This window comes from Cyprinus carpio, chromosome B7, assembly GCF_018340385.1.
Source record: "Cyprinus carpio isolate SPL01 chromosome B7, ASM1834038v1, whole genome shotgun sequence".
NCBI classification, from domain to species: Eukaryota; Metazoa; Chordata; class Actinopteri; order Cypriniformes; family Cyprinidae; genus Cyprinus; species Cyprinus carpio.
Window position 1 is genome coordinate 24481060 of NC_056603.1, and position 15743 is coordinate 24496802.

At 36.1% G+C, this 15743-nt stretch overlaps 1 protein-coding gene and 1 pseudogene across 2 annotated transcripts in view; both read right to left on the minus strand.

Annotated features, from left to right (window-relative positions):
• The window catches only part of LOC109059136 (plexin domain-containing protein 2-like), a 47812-nt gene extending 38596 nt beyond the window's left edge, over positions 1-9216 (minus strand). For both annotated transcript variants that reach the window (XM_042728099.1, XM_042728098.1), the window contains exon 1: positions 8810-9216. In XM_042728099.1, coding sequence (XP_042584033.1) covers positions 8810-8912 — 103 coding nt within the window. In that variant the 5' untranslated portion in view covers positions 8913-9216. The remainder of the gene's footprint in view (positions 1-8809) is intronic.
• A 2213-nt stretch (positions 9217-11429) lies between these two features.
• Positions 11430-15743, minus strand: part of LOC109108475 — a 30713-nt pseudogene continuing 26399 nt past the window's right edge.

Below are 15743 nucleotides of genomic sequence, written 5' to 3' on the forward strand. Positions count from 1 at the left end.
TTTTTAATGTTTTTGAAAGAAGTTTCTTCTGCTCATCAAGCCTGCATTTATTTGATCAAAAATACAGAAAAAAAAAAATGTAATATTGTGATATATTATTACAATTTAAAATAATTGTTTTTAAATTTATTATACTTTAAATTATCATTTATTTCTGTGATGCAAAGCTGAATTTTTAGGATCATTATCACATGATCCTTTAGAAATCATTCTAATATGATGATTCATTATCAAAGTTGGAAACAGTTTTCTGCTGCTTAATATTTTTTCAGAACATGTGATACTTTTTTACTTTTTTAGGATACTTTAATGAATAAAAAGTAAAAAAAAAAAAAAAAAAAAAAAAAAAAAGAATGTTTTTTTTAAAATATAAATATTTTGTAATAACAATATACACTACTGGTCAGTAATTTTGGGGTCAGTATTTTTTTTTTTTTTTTTTTAAATAAAATCAATACTTTTATTCAGCAAGGATGTGTTAAATTGATAAAAAGTGATAGTAAAGAAAAATATATTAGAAATATATATTATTAGAATTTTTTTTTTTTTTTTTTTTTTTTGGATTAAGTTCTTTTCTTTTTAACCTTTTATCAAATATATTAGACAGCAGAACTGTTTTCCAACACTCATAATAAATCAGAATATTAGAATGATTTCTAAATGATCATGTGATAGACTGGATGTTACATGTGACACTGAAGGCTGGAGTAATGATGCTGAAAATTCAGCTTTGCATCACAGGAATAAATTATTTTTTTAAAGTATATTCAAATAGAAAACTATTGTTTTAAGTTGTAATAATATTTCACAATATTACTGTTTTTTCTGTATTTTTGATCAAATATATGCAGGCTTGATGAGCAGAAGAAACTTCTTTCAAAAACATTAAAAATAGTAATGTTTCCAAACTTTTGGTGTGTACTGTATATATATATTATTTGTATTTTTATTTTTTTTCTTCAATATAAATATGTTATGGAAAGCCTTCAGAAAAAAATCCAATAAAATTAAAAATATAATAAATAAATAGAAAGTGAATGCCTGTCCATAAGAGGAAAATAAGAGGAAATAAGTGAAATTTTATAAGAACTGACCTGAGTGAATACTTAAAAAGATATTTAGAGCTGCATGATAAATGGAGCAGCAAAACTAGACATACAAGCAAACACAACATCCTGCCAAAAGAAAATGTAATGCAAAAGGAACAGCCTTCATGAAAAGACGCATTCTGGTTAATTGTCCTTTGCCTAGTGCTCAAGTGCTTGTGAGTTTGCATGAGTGAACTGAAACTTTCATTCCCCTTGAGCCAACCTCTACTAACCCCCCACAGTGACACTCTACACACACACACACACACACACACACACACACACACACACACACACACACACACACACACACACACACATACACACAAATCCTGAGGGACACATTTACTACTTCTTGCTATTCCAATCTCTCTGCCTCATCACCCATTCCATCTCATTCACACTAGAGGCTCTGTTCTAAAGTCACTAGATGCTCTGCATTCACTACTTAAGTTTGGGTCAGTGCACATGAACAGGTGCAAGAAATCCTTTTAAGTATCATGAGAGCAGATTATAGCATCTAGCCTGTCTCTGTTTTTTCAAGAAGTTAAAAAAGCACCCAGTCTACACGTTTGACGTGTAAATGCACAACTGAGGTTAATAGCACACATAATCTGCTGTTAGTTGGCTATGTTTGAGAATAGTACATTGAAAATGTTTGTGAAAGACTAACAAACACTTCAGAGCGGTGTAATTAACTTTTGTTGAGAGGTAATTAGCTAAGCTATGAAGAAAAGAACCTCATACTGAGAACCATTATTGCAGCCCTGGAGAGAAAGACAGGGAATGGCAGAGAAAGATGGAAAGAGATCCAGGGAAGAATTGAAAACAAAAGCACCGCTGGAGGCCTAAAAAGCATTGAGAGCATGTGAAACACACCAGAGCCTTAGAGCACAAAAGACAACTACTGGAAACCTCTGTGACTTTCACTAAGAAACTCTCTCTCTCTCTCCTCCCTCTCTCTTTCACAGCTGTATTCAGTGAGGTCATGCGGTGCACTTTTTTAAATGTGATTTAGTCTGGTTAAGGTCGAGGCGTGCTTTTACCTTTCTCTTCTTTTGTGGCAAATGTAACTGAACAACTTCATACCACTTTGACCGTGACTGTTCATTCATAAAGTGCGATATTATTTTTTGTTAATGGATCGGCGGATGCATGGTGGTGTGGCTGGGAACAACAGTCAGGCCCTGCAAGCATACCTACCCAGAAGGACCCCCTCTATCCTTTTCTTCATAGCTCTATTCATGCTTTCTTAGGAGCTCATTCAAGGAGAGATAAAGCCTGACTCAAGCCATCCATTCACTTACCCGCCATGCTGAAAGAAGTAAAGGAAAACTGCAGAGCCTGCAATGTAGGATCTCCCTAAGCATTCAAACCAATTCATTCTAAATGACTGTCTTGCCCAACGTGTATTGTTTTTCATCTGTTTTCTCTGACTAATTCTTTTCCCATCATCTGACTATGTAGTGTTGTCCTCTTACTTTTTGGACTATGTCTTTCTTAGCTTCTCCCCCACTCTCCTACAAGGATCTTCCTACAAACGGCCTTCTCCCCCTACAGCAGTCACTTCTGAGAGACATGAAGGTCAATGGAAGTTCCACTGGCTGCCTCTGCAGGGCTCGTTTTTTGTGTGCATGAGTTTGTGTGTGTGGGAGGCTGCTGCTTTTGGCATTATGATGGATGATGAACTTAGAACCAGGCTGTGTATTAGAAACAGGCTGTGCATCAGTGCTATGGTCAGTTAACTTGATGCCGACTTGATGCCAGGAGGCCTAATTCTGTCTAAACTCTGTGTGTGTGTGTGTGTGTGTGTGTGTGTGTGTGTGTGTGTGTGTGTGTGTGTGTGTGTGTGTGTGTGTGTGAGAGAGAGAGAGAGAGAGAGAGAGAGAGAGAGAGAGAGAGATTCATATCCAACTTAGTCAAGTTAAGGACAATCAGGATTGAAAAATACCCAATGAGCTCACGCTGTCTTCCATCGTCTCACTGTCTCATACACAGTCACACCTACAGGCTCCATTCAAACAGGCTCAGGGTTGTGAAAATGAAGCTTCAGACAGTCTTGTTAAGGAAAAGGATTTACAGAAAAGGAGAGAGGGATGGAAAATATGCAGGAAGGATGTGCAACTCTAATGACGTCCAGATGGAGCAACCACAACTATCTGTTACTAAAGGACAACTCCAATAGTAAACACTTGGCATGGAATAATTCTCAATATATAGGTTTAAATGATCATTTCTTACTTTATTCTTCAAGGGTGGAAGGAAAAAAAATAACAACAAGATGTTTCAAGAAAACATCTAATGTCCACCTATACTTCAAAGTTCACATTTTCACAGCCAGTACATGTCCAATAGATAATCCAGACCAGAACAAAACAAACAAACTTCTGGAAGTGTTGAGATAAGAAGGACACAAACTACTGGGAACCTTTTTGGATACTGTAAAATGACAAAGATGGAAGTTGAACCTGATATATACATGGCACTCTAATCCTTCATAAATATCTGCCATATTCTTGACTTTCCAGAGATTAAGAGAATCAGATGTGTTAACATGGTAACTTCCTATTGAGAAGTGGGCAAAAAAAGAGATCAGAAACATGCAATAATTACTAATTGTGATTCTCTCATGCGGTCTGTGATCACATGTAGAAACTGGCTAAGTGAACAGGCTAAACTACTCAAGTTTGTGTGTGTGTGTGTGTGTGTGTGTGTGTGTGTGTGTGTGTGTGTGTGTGAACAAGAATATGGTACCTGTAATATATCTGTACATTTCAGTGTGCATGTCTTCACCATAAATTAAATGTTTTGAATAGCATTGTGTCCTTCTTATCTCAACACTTCCAGAAGTTTGTTTGTTTTGTAATGTATCAAATTCTGACCCACAAATAGGAAATTCCACCTGTGTGACATCTTACTTTGCTCCACCGAATTTAGCAACAAACGATACTATTGTTGTATCGGTGGGGAGAGAAACACACCCAGCTTTTCACTCCTATTAATAAAGTCTTTTCTGACACAGCACTGCAGATGGCCAGTACACTCTATAAATAATGCTTTATCTGGGCCATGAGCCGAGAGACTGCCACTTTATGTGTACAAGAGATGCACATCTCGACCACATGAAGAGATGAAGTTACCTGACTGCTCATGTGAGCTGTGAAAGTTCAAGCAAAAGAAAAACAATTACAGGGTACAAGCAGACACAAGCTAGAGATGCTCAATGTGATGGGTTCGAGCTTGCAAGATGTAGTTTTATATTGCTGCCAAGGTATAATGGATTGATAATCCAGGGCCAAAGACATCGCCCAAGCTCTGAGGTGGTCTACAGCCCAGGATTCAATGTTCTGACAAGATATTATAGCTTTATATCACTCCCTAAGAGATTTCACAGTGAGTAGATGTGCAGTGCCAAGGACTAAAAACAGTGAAAATTTGACCTCTGCAACTGGTAAAAATCTCCACAGGTTAATGCTCTTCAATTCAACATACTGAGAGGTTCAATGCAAGAAACAAACATTCAGACTTCAGGGTTTAACTTTACCTGGATTGAGATCTGAACACAGACTTAATTTTATTATTATTATAATTATTATTATTATTATTTTTTTTTTACAAAATACAATACAAAAAGGCTTTCTTATTCACTAAAGCTCACTAAAGAGAAAAAAGGTAAAAAGTATAACACTTAGGAAGAAATTGAGGGCAGAGAGAGAAAAGGAGAGGAGCCAAAGGGAGGGGGTGACAAAGACAGACTGAATACAAACCTAAACCCAACCCATTGGATGAACTACTTAAGAATTGTGGGGGCCCCACATTCTCACCATCTATCCTTTTCTACATCTCTGCAGTTTCAGATCTGCTTTTCCTGAATCATCTATAGCAGACTGGTGACATACTCCTTTTAATAAATACCGTATGAACTATAATTCATAAACCCTTCGTGTTGAGTAAAGTTTTTCCTCACTTTTTGCTCATTAAAGAACCAGCAATAAGCCTTTGTTCCCTTTAAACCACTTTATCTTAACCCAAATCAATGTTCTGACTGAACGCATGATGCTCAATTTATACATAACAAATATCTAGTATTAGAGGAAGAACTGAAAATCATTGTGAGGGTTGACTTTGTTTTTATCTACCAACTTGAACTGCGTTTTGGTATTCAGAATTGTCTGAACACGTTTACCACTTACTCAGTCTCAGGATCTGTATCTGCATGAGGCAGGAAAGTCATGATTATCACAATCTTATATGTGAATCACCATTGTGTGGCTTATGTAAAGGTTTAGAACCCTTGGCCTACTTTGTTGTTTTACTCTATCACAATAAATAAAAGATCAGCTGTTATGCAAAAGCACACACAAGCATAATTAACGTACACATGTGAAAGACATATGCTGCAATGTTTTTTGTTTTGTTCAGAACTCACATGCATTTTCCATCCTGCCAAGGCCAGTAAAGTAGGCTACAAACTAGGTCACAGAGTTCTGTTTCCGTTTCAGAATTTTGAATACTTTATAAAAAACAAGAACATTAAACCACCTCTTCAGTGGTGCAACACCCTTTCCACAGCAGTTAGTTTCGGTTTGATTGGCCAAGCGGCCTGAGTGCTATTTTGTACATCATGCTGCCTTCAAGTGCACTTGGAAATCCCCTACTTCCAAGTTGGGCATTCAATGTTTTGACATATCATGCATTCAACCTGGAAAAATATCACAAATCAATAATAACATTTATTTTATTTTTCATATTATTTGCATTTCTTATTTAAGAATGGTATCTAAAAACAAAAATTATTTTGCATAAAGCAAACCACAAAAGGTGAGTGATTAATGTCGGCATGAAACGGAAATTGTGATAACCTTTTATTCCTTACTGTGAAGTTTATCTGAGTGAAATGGCTTCTCAAACAAGAAAAATGTACGGCAGGGCTTTATTTTGTCCATTGGGAATTGACTGGATCATTGGATTGCCATCGCTTGGTAATTGCTGTGATCTGATGTGAGTTACAGTTTGCTAGAAGTGAAGAATTATTGTCCAGCCCTCGCACCGGCATAATAAACACTGCAATATTCCATGAGAAAACAAGAATCATCCATTTTGATTTCATTTGTTGTCTAAAAGTTAATTTGTAAAGAGCACCTGAATGTTATTAAAAATAAAGTAAAATATTATTAAAATAATCCATTCCCATTTAGTCAAATAGCAAAAGAAAAACTCCACAATAGTGTTTTCATGACTTTTAAAAAGAGGAAAAAAGAGAGAGATTGATTGGAGCAGTCAGAAAGAGAGAGAACAATTCAAATTTACTGTCACTAACTAACGTCGTTAATAGTGTTTTATAATTTGATACAAAGGTAATATGTACATACAATTTTTTTTAAATAAGAGTATAAAATTTTTTGAAGGATTCACGATGTTGATGACCACTGAAACGTGTCATCACAGTCAAGAGTTCATTGCTTGGAGCAGGGTTTCTCTTACAAACCCGGAGTTGAGTTTGTGCGGAATTATAACAGACGGATTGAGACAAACAGAAATTTGCTGCAGCTGCAATGTCCTTTTCCAGTGTTTGCGCTGCTCGCTGACAAGCCAAATTTTTTGTCTTCATTTGGAAAGAATTTTGTTCACAAAGAGAAAAACATATGAATAAATCTACTCTATATTAGCTTTTATTTATAGAACTGTTGTACTGAAGGGATAGCTCACCCAAAAATAAAAATTTCCATTAATTTACTGACCCTCAGGCCATTCAAGATGTAGGTGACTTTTTTTTAACTAAAAACATTGGAGTGATCAAGGTGTAGTTGGTTTTTTTTTGTTTTGAAATTTTGGAGTGATATTTGGAGATAAGAGTGAATTCAGTTGGCTCCTGTTTTATAGCCTCAGGCAAACGGTCCAAAGTGATGTCCGGTTTGCAAACGAAACGGCTCTTTGTATTGAACTAGATGAACCAGTTTACAAAATCGGACTGAACCATCTGAAACAGTTTATGCCCGTGGAACGAACAGCACAGATCTACAAGTTACTCAATCTATACACTCTTTTTTGGATGTGCCTGACAGTCACTCAGACTCTAAATGAGCCAAAATACCAGCATATAAGATGCTATGAAGCTGGATTTTGCCAACTCATTCAGCACTCCACTTACTCCAACAGTACACTGAACTGTGGAAACAGTTCAGACTCGGACTGAAGAACTGATGAGCCTGTGATAACCAAGCACTTGAATGAAGAGGTGAAAGAGGTTTTTTGGTTTTGCATTGTTTATGTGAAAAGGTGGTGCACTAATAAAGACTAGTTTATTAACGTTATATGCATTAGACATCTACAACATCCACGTTTCACATCATTATTGGGTGCTTAAATAATTGCCTACAAGCCCTACGTTACCTCATTACGTGATTACCTAAACAAACTGGTGAATCAGTTATTTGAACCAGAAACGAATTGTCCAAAAGAGCCATTTTGCACGAAAGAATCGGACTTCCATGTTTTCCTGAGGCTATGGAATAATGGTAATAATATTGTAAATAATTCACTTTCTTGCACAGACCAATCGTTTCACTTCATAAGACTTCAATTGTCAGGAGCCAGGGGTATCAATTTTGTATTCCTTGATATGCTTTTTTGGTATTTCTCAAAAACTGACGGTCTACAGTTTCAGCTAAAAAAATCTTTACTGCTCTACTGAAGAAAAGAAGTCAGATGGCCTGAGAGTGAGTTAACTAAAAGCAAATTTTCATTTTTGGGCAAACTATTCCTTTAAAGTGATATCTCAGCTGCTATATTATGCAGTTATTCTGAAAATCGTGCTGATATTCAGAACTGCAGCTTTCCTACTCTTGCGAAATTAGTAAATAGTATCTCTATTTGAGATGTGTTACAGAGAGAGACCCAGACAGACAGACAAAGGCAGGTTATAAATCGGACACAATGAGCTCAAGTCGGATGGGTCGAAACATGGAAACACTTTGGAATTTATGACTCGACAAAGAGTAAATTACTCCAGTGTACTTTGCTCTTAAAATGTGTACATGGCGAATAACAGTTTGAGTACAGTCTGTTGAAGCCTCCTGTGTCTCACGTTAAATAACCATGTGCAGTGTGAAACGACACAGTAGAAGGCGATTAGAAACCCAATAGCTGCTCCAGTGATGAACAGGTTATGTGCTTTAGGGTAAAGTCAACGAAAACAATCGTGCTCCACATAAAAGAAGCTGAAGGTACAAGATTTTCACACTCATATTCTTGCTGCAAGAAACGATAATACGTTCACATACCGCTTGAAAACAGCTGCTGATACAAACATCGCCTCTGGCATAGGCTACAAACAGCACAGCAAAACCATACGCTCAACCTGTATTAGCCTATTCGTTGCATTATTAAAAACCAATTCAGCATTAATATTAATAGGCTATTAATACGAATAGAAAACCTGAAAGTTCCCATGAGTGAAAAATAAAAGAATAGCCTATGCACAGACTTGTCAGCTAGTCTACGCTTTCAGATGAGATGGAAAAAAAAAGTACTGTATCAACTTCTTATGAAAATGCATTCAGTATTTTCATTTTACAAGTCATATATTTCGAAGGTATACATGACTAATAGACATAGGCTCAGGTCATGGTGTGAATACCTGATTTTCCACATCCCTATAGCCCAAACAAACTCCTGTCATCAGTGCAGCGTAGGCTATCCTGGAGTCCACGAGCACTCACCTTCCGCCGTTAATTCTCCTCTGGTGATCTGGAAAACACTTCCCAAAGCGTGTAAAACTAGAACAATTCCCACAAACACATCGAGCGTGCTTGAACCCGCCATGTCAGATATCTACTGAGGCAGATGTCCTCAGTTTCTTTTGCTCTGTCGTCGCCAAAGAAGATGTTAAATAAAGACAAACAGCGTCTGGTCAGTCGCTGAGCATTCCGCGCCCGCTGCTGTGATGCGAGGACTCGCGCTCCCGAAGACGACGCGTTTCCTTCAGACTCCAGTCCAGACCCAAGCCAATCCTAGCAGAGTTCGAGATAATCTAAAAACGAGCCCAGTCCAGCTCGCCTCTTATCCATGCATTCACCACAAAACCAGGAGGTGTAGATGGCGTCACACACGCACCACCAATAGTGTCCTGAATCTGACATGCATGGGGGCTTCTCAGTCATGAAGGGGATTTGGCGTTAGTGCCACTGTTTTCATGAAAACACGGTTCACTGTTTCATAAGACAAAACATGTAACACGTTTTTAAAATAGCAACAGTTCCACTTTAAAATTAACAAGAGACCATTCAAATTATGAACAAAAATAAACTTTAATTTTTATCAAAATAATGAATTAACACTATCACTCACACCCCGAAAACCACCTGTCCTTAGACAGTAGCACTTCATATAGACGACACATACAAGAAAATATATTTGTTTATATTTTAATAGAAATATATTCAAGTGTAATATCAGTTTGTATTAGCCTACATAAACATAAAACATCACTAATAGCTATCCGTGATTCTTCTTAGAGAAAGAAGATCGTTAAAAAAAAAAATAACTGTCCACAATGGATTTGTCCTCAATGTCAGACATTTATGATTAGGCCTACGTTTAAAATTAAATGTAACATCTAACATTTTTAATTTTTTTTCTAATAAATATTTGAGACCTCTGAACAATATTGAAAAAAAAAAACTAGATAATATGAATACATTAAAACATTTATTTTTATTTTTATATATGTTATTAGAATATATAATTTATTTTAAAATATATATATTAAAAATGGGCCAAACAGACAACTGCACAACTGAAATGCTTATTTCCCCCCAAAATAAATAAACAAAAAACTGAATGTATCAGTTTTCTATAGTCTGTTTTGACGCATGTGTCAGATACACATAATTTAGCCTATTACAAAATTATATCTTGTATGCATGAGATTTACGGATCACAACTGGTCATGTTGAATCGCTCTCAGTACTGATTGCCCCTGATGTTAGTACAGTAAATTCGGTAAAGATTGCGTCTGTTGTCTCCTGAGAGCCCAGAGGCAAAACAGGCAATGGAGGGGGTGAACGGGGGATCATTAATGTTTGGGAATGGCACTGGCAGGCTTTTCCACACTGTCTGCCAAGCAGAGTCGCTCTAGAGGACTGAGAGGCAGTGAGCTGTGGTTGAGCGCTAACCACCTCCCTCTGCTCCTTCAGATCAGGACAAGCAGCCTAGCAAAAACATTTAAGGATGAAGCATGCTAAAGCCGCCACATTAGCATTCCAATTTAAACACCCTTACAGTGTTGCACCAAAAGCCAAAATACGTAGAAATGCTGACTGAAACCCTTGGTTTCAAAACTGAGGAACTTGATTTATTGTGCTCATGTTTATGACAGCATTCCTTTGATAGGGATTTGCAAGGTACTGTATAATGTATTTAACTGTAAGCCAGTTGCCCTTTATCTATAATTTTCTTTGAAGTCCTCAAGTAAGTGTAAACTAAATATTTAAGTGTAAAAGTCTTCACACATGCAATATTAATATACACAATGTAGGAAGCTGCATATGTTAATTAGAACCGTTTGTGTAAAGATTTAAAACAGATGATATCAAGAGTGACAGAGACAGAGAAACTATAAATTGGGTACAATATAATAAATGAATCTGTGCTTCTTTAGATTTAATAAAAATGCATTATATAACTCGAACTAAGAATGTAGTTCTGTTAAACATTATGTGAGTCAATCCAACATGATGCAAATAAGCAGTTTTACATTTTTACAAGCATTTCCTGCCTAAATGCTTCCCATTCTTCCTCTTCCCATCATGCACTTGGACTCGAGTCATTGATAGTTGCATTATTTGACTATCTTCATGTATATTTCTGACAGAAAACATAAGATTAACTATGAATTAAAAACCTAGATGAATTCTCATGAAATCAGTCAACTTGATGTCTTCTAAAATAAATTACTCATTACTTCTAAACAGCTGTATTAATTAAAAAAATGTTTGTGATCTGTTTCCAGTAGATAAACTTCATCATTTTTAGCAGGAATAATAATTATTCTGTCAGATGCTTGCTTGTGGCTTTTGTTTGTTTATCGTTTCAGACAGCTTGCCTTTTTTCATCACTTAATTCTAAGAAACACTGCATCAGTTTACTTAGCTACCATTTTGGGAAAAAAATGGTCCCCATTTAGTTTGACATAACTTCCCTTTGGGGGACGTTTGGGTCTAAGGCTTGAGTTATGGTTAATCTGTATTAATATAAATAATTAGAATTATATTTCATAGACACAAGCCTATGGTATACCTTCTACTCTGCCAGTAAATTTATTTATTAACCCAAATCAGCATTATAATGCATTATAAAATTAACAATCACATTTAAGTTTCGCTAAAAGGGATTTAGATACAATTATAAGAAAACTACTTTTTTCTGGTGCTTCTCTATCAATTTCTGAGACTCTGAAGCCCTGAAAGAGAAAGAGAGATACAGAAAGACATTAAAATGAAAGTGCAGAATTGATGAATGGACTATATGCATATTTTTTATTTCGCTGAGATTCAGATGAACTGACTGCATATTTAAGCACAATAATGAAACTCCTCTCTGCAAATGTGAGCATGTAAATGTAGGCGTGATGAATATTATACTGTCTCTTTCTATTAGTTTTTAAACCTCAGCAATAACACTTAAATTTGGCAAAACATTTTCACCGTCTTCAAGGAAATTTAATTTCCTGTCTCACACACTGTTAATAGAAAGATCCCAGCTGTCTACGTACATAGCAGGGTACGGAGGTCCCTGTTTGAAAAACAAAATGTTTCATTATGAACATGATTAAAAAAAACAAACAAAACAATACAAATAAATCAACATGAATATCTGTAGGTTTAAAGAAGGAGGACAAAACCTGTTCTAAGAAGAATCAGAACAACATTTTGTAGACTGTAAATGATTTGCTGTCTATATTAGCTGACAGTAAAATTTTGTAATAGTGTGTAAAAGTCTAAATTCAGATCTTTGTGTATTTCTTGAGGCATATCCAGAGAAAACACAATGTGTTGAGCTTATTGATGCTCATGTAAAGCCGAGTACATTTCAGAAATCCAATTTGTATGTTTTTAATGATTACATAATTTCTAAAACATCTTTGACAAGTGTTTGTTTGTTACAGTCTGAGCAAAGACACATTTTCTAGATAATGTGAATGCTCTTATCAAATCATCATGTTTCATTTCATGCTTTGTAGTTAATTTTTGTGCTAAGACAAAGCATTTGTTTTGACTTCTGACAAAAGAGAACCAGAAACAAAAGGCCAAAGAATGCAGTATTACAGAGAGTTTGTGATATTGAAACATTTCATATTTCACCAGAGTTTATCACTGAACATCACAGCATTTGTTACAGTGTTCTGGTACCAAGCAAAATGTCATTTTCCCTTAAACACTGGCACTGCACAGTTAACTACTTCACTTGTCTTCGTGCATATTTTGGCATCATTACAGCTTTCAGTTTTATCATCTGTCAAAATGTGGTCTGTTTGGATCCAAATAGAGACCAAGTGGTGATTGAACGCACATTTAAAGTAATGAAAATACAATATTCTTGAAACCACAGAGATCTGGAAGGAGAGCAGGCTATGAAAACAAAACAATCTCTGAAATGGCACCCAGACTCCACCCAGACTATTAGATTTGATCAACCTTCCCAGATTAATGTTACATTGTGGTCATCCTAAATATTTAATAAAATTTTCTTTTAATAAAGCTATGATTCTCTAAAAAAAAATACCTTTATTTTCTGAAAGACACTGTTTGGTATTTTCAATGAAACAAAAAGATATTGTTCAAAAAATGCCTTCCAAATTAAAGGAATTAATGTTAAAAAGTCTTAAAACTGAACATGAACATTCACCGGCAATTAGATACTATTAATTGAGCTGTTAAACATACAAAGGCATCTATCAGCATAGCCCCTCATGCACTGAAGAAATGCCCCTTAGGGCAAGTTATATATTTTTCATTGGCTCAAGTTAACAAATATAGATGTGAATCATTACCCTATTTTTTTTTAATTGGATGAATGAAATTTTTTTTAAAACAGGCACTGACATAAAGTGTTGGCTCTTGTAAAATAAGAACGATGGAAGTTTAATTTCAGTGCCTCAGAGAGATTTCATAACATATGGAATGTGTTACATGTCACAGATTATTATAAGAAACTTTCTTTTTATGACTGATAGTTTAACTGCTTAATTTTGCTTAATTGGATCTTGTTTGTGGTCACACTTTTTCCTCCTACCAGTTTGTGTTAAAAAAAGCCCTATAAGCCTTAAGCAAGTACAGCCATGCTGTCGGGGAGGCTCAAATGAAGTGGAAAGTGATCTAAATCTATAGGGACGTGACACCCAGTGTTTGCGTGTCTGTGTTTTCTTCAAGCTTCAGAACTGTTTGAGCACTTGTAGAGTGGATTGGAGAACGAGAGCTTGCTTTCCTTTGAGCTGGAGACCTGAAAAACACACACAAGCAAAGACGGTCCTGGTACCTTATTTTCATTTATTTTTTAAGCAGAAGATTAATGTGTTACTTAGGTCCTCTGGTCCCAAGCCTGAGTCAAATCTTTGCATGCCAAAGCTTTATATGATGAGTGCAGTGCAATAAAACAGTCCACAGACTGCATTTTACATCACCAGTATGTCTAAAATTAAAAGAGTTTTTTGTGGTGGAACTGAATGGTCACTTTGTTAATTATGAAAACCAGACATTCATACCTTTGGATCCTCTCTCCACGGGTAAATGCTGATGTTTAGTCGAGGATGTATAGGCCATCTGAGTCTAACGTCAAGAGAGGGCAGCTGAAACCAGAATTACACAGTAATCTTATTTAATAAAATGACAGCTATAGGAACAACCATAATAGTAATACTTTAATATATAATCTTTCCAAAGCTAACAGTCAAATTACATTAGTGTAATACAATTATGAAAATCAATAATTGTTTTCAAAACACTAGGGTTCCTACTGCATTACATTTTTGATTCAGCTCACTGACATGAATGCATAACTTAGCAAAATATGGAGAAATCTCAGTTAGCCATTAACATATGCCAGACTTCACTGCACAGAAGAGTGAAAATTACTGCGTGCCGCATGCAAAATACAGCAAGTTTAGCACTGAGCGCTAAATGTACACATACACCAACACAAACACACAAACTTACGCTTGCGGGTCAATATTTCCTATCAGCAGTGTGACAGAGCTCTCTCTCACACCTGCAGAGCGGTTCAAATTACTAAATAACACTGTTCGCTCAAAAGTGGAAAAAAGGCAGCAAGTGGGAAAAAAAAGAAATAGAGTGGGACGAAAAAAAAGAGAGTCTAGGGAATGTATTAGAGAGATGCAACATGGCAGAGAAAATGAAGGTCTCTATTAAAAAACAAACACACAACTGCATAATGCTCAACTTAGTTGATCATAGCTTTTATCATTTGAGAAATATGACTGACCTTTTTCTGCAGGTCAAAGGTTGAGCAATTCAGCTCTTCATTATCAATAAGACTGGAGTCTCTGTGCAGTCAAGAACAATGCAGTCAGTACCCATACATTTTATACACACTTTCCAAATTCATTTGAATGTGAATGGACTTACTTTAGTGAATGTCTCCTTTGAAATAATAAGAACAGAATGACTCCAGTTGCGATGACCACCAGGATCAATGCCACACTTAATCCAACACTGACAGCTGCAGAATTCACAATTAAAGACACATATTATTTCTTATCTAGTACATTTATATTCAAATAATTGCATGTCCATATACTCACCAATCCAATGACCTAGTTTATCTGGTTTCACAGCTGTTGTGGACGCAGTTGTGAGAAAATGTTTTTCTTTTATATGGCAACGATTAGCAGTCCACTGGGAAGGACAACTAGAGAAAGACAGGGGTAAACATTATTATTGCAGAAACATGCACACATTAACTTTGAATGGCAGAGATAATTCATAAGGGAATGCTGGCTCCTCAACTTTCCAAAAAAGAAATAAATAAATAAGTGCATGAGTATTTGCCTGGAGACATCCACATGAGCTTAATATCAGCAACAGCCTTCCCTTGGCTCCTGTAATGAGAAAAAGACAAGCATTCTCTCTTTGTCCCTGCATTTCTCTTACTTTCTCCTTGTGTTTTCTTTTCCTTTTCTTGCCTGTGGGGAAGATCTTGTCACATAAAGAATGTCCTTAAGCTATTCTGCAATCAGGCCCGTGTACTAATAGATACACTAGTGTCTGTGAACAAGAGACTTAAGTAATTCTCATAATTTATTAGCGATGACATACACCATTTCAAAGAGAAAGACAAGGAGAGAGAAAACATTCGAGGCTTTGGGGGGTTAATTCAAATAGAGAAAGATTGTGTTTCTTGGCACAAGCAAAACAGTTATTACAGAAAGCCTGCTTTGGCAGTTCGCTAAAAAGTACATGTTTAAACTGAGAGTCAGGGTGCTGATACTCTTTGTATAACTCACACACATTTCAATGTGATATTCAGCTGGCACTGTTGGATAGCATGAATAATTCAATGCAAAGATCGCCAACAGGGTCTTGTCACCTGCCTGACCATGACCGACAGGTGAAGGTGGGGATTTTTTTCCCCCAGGTA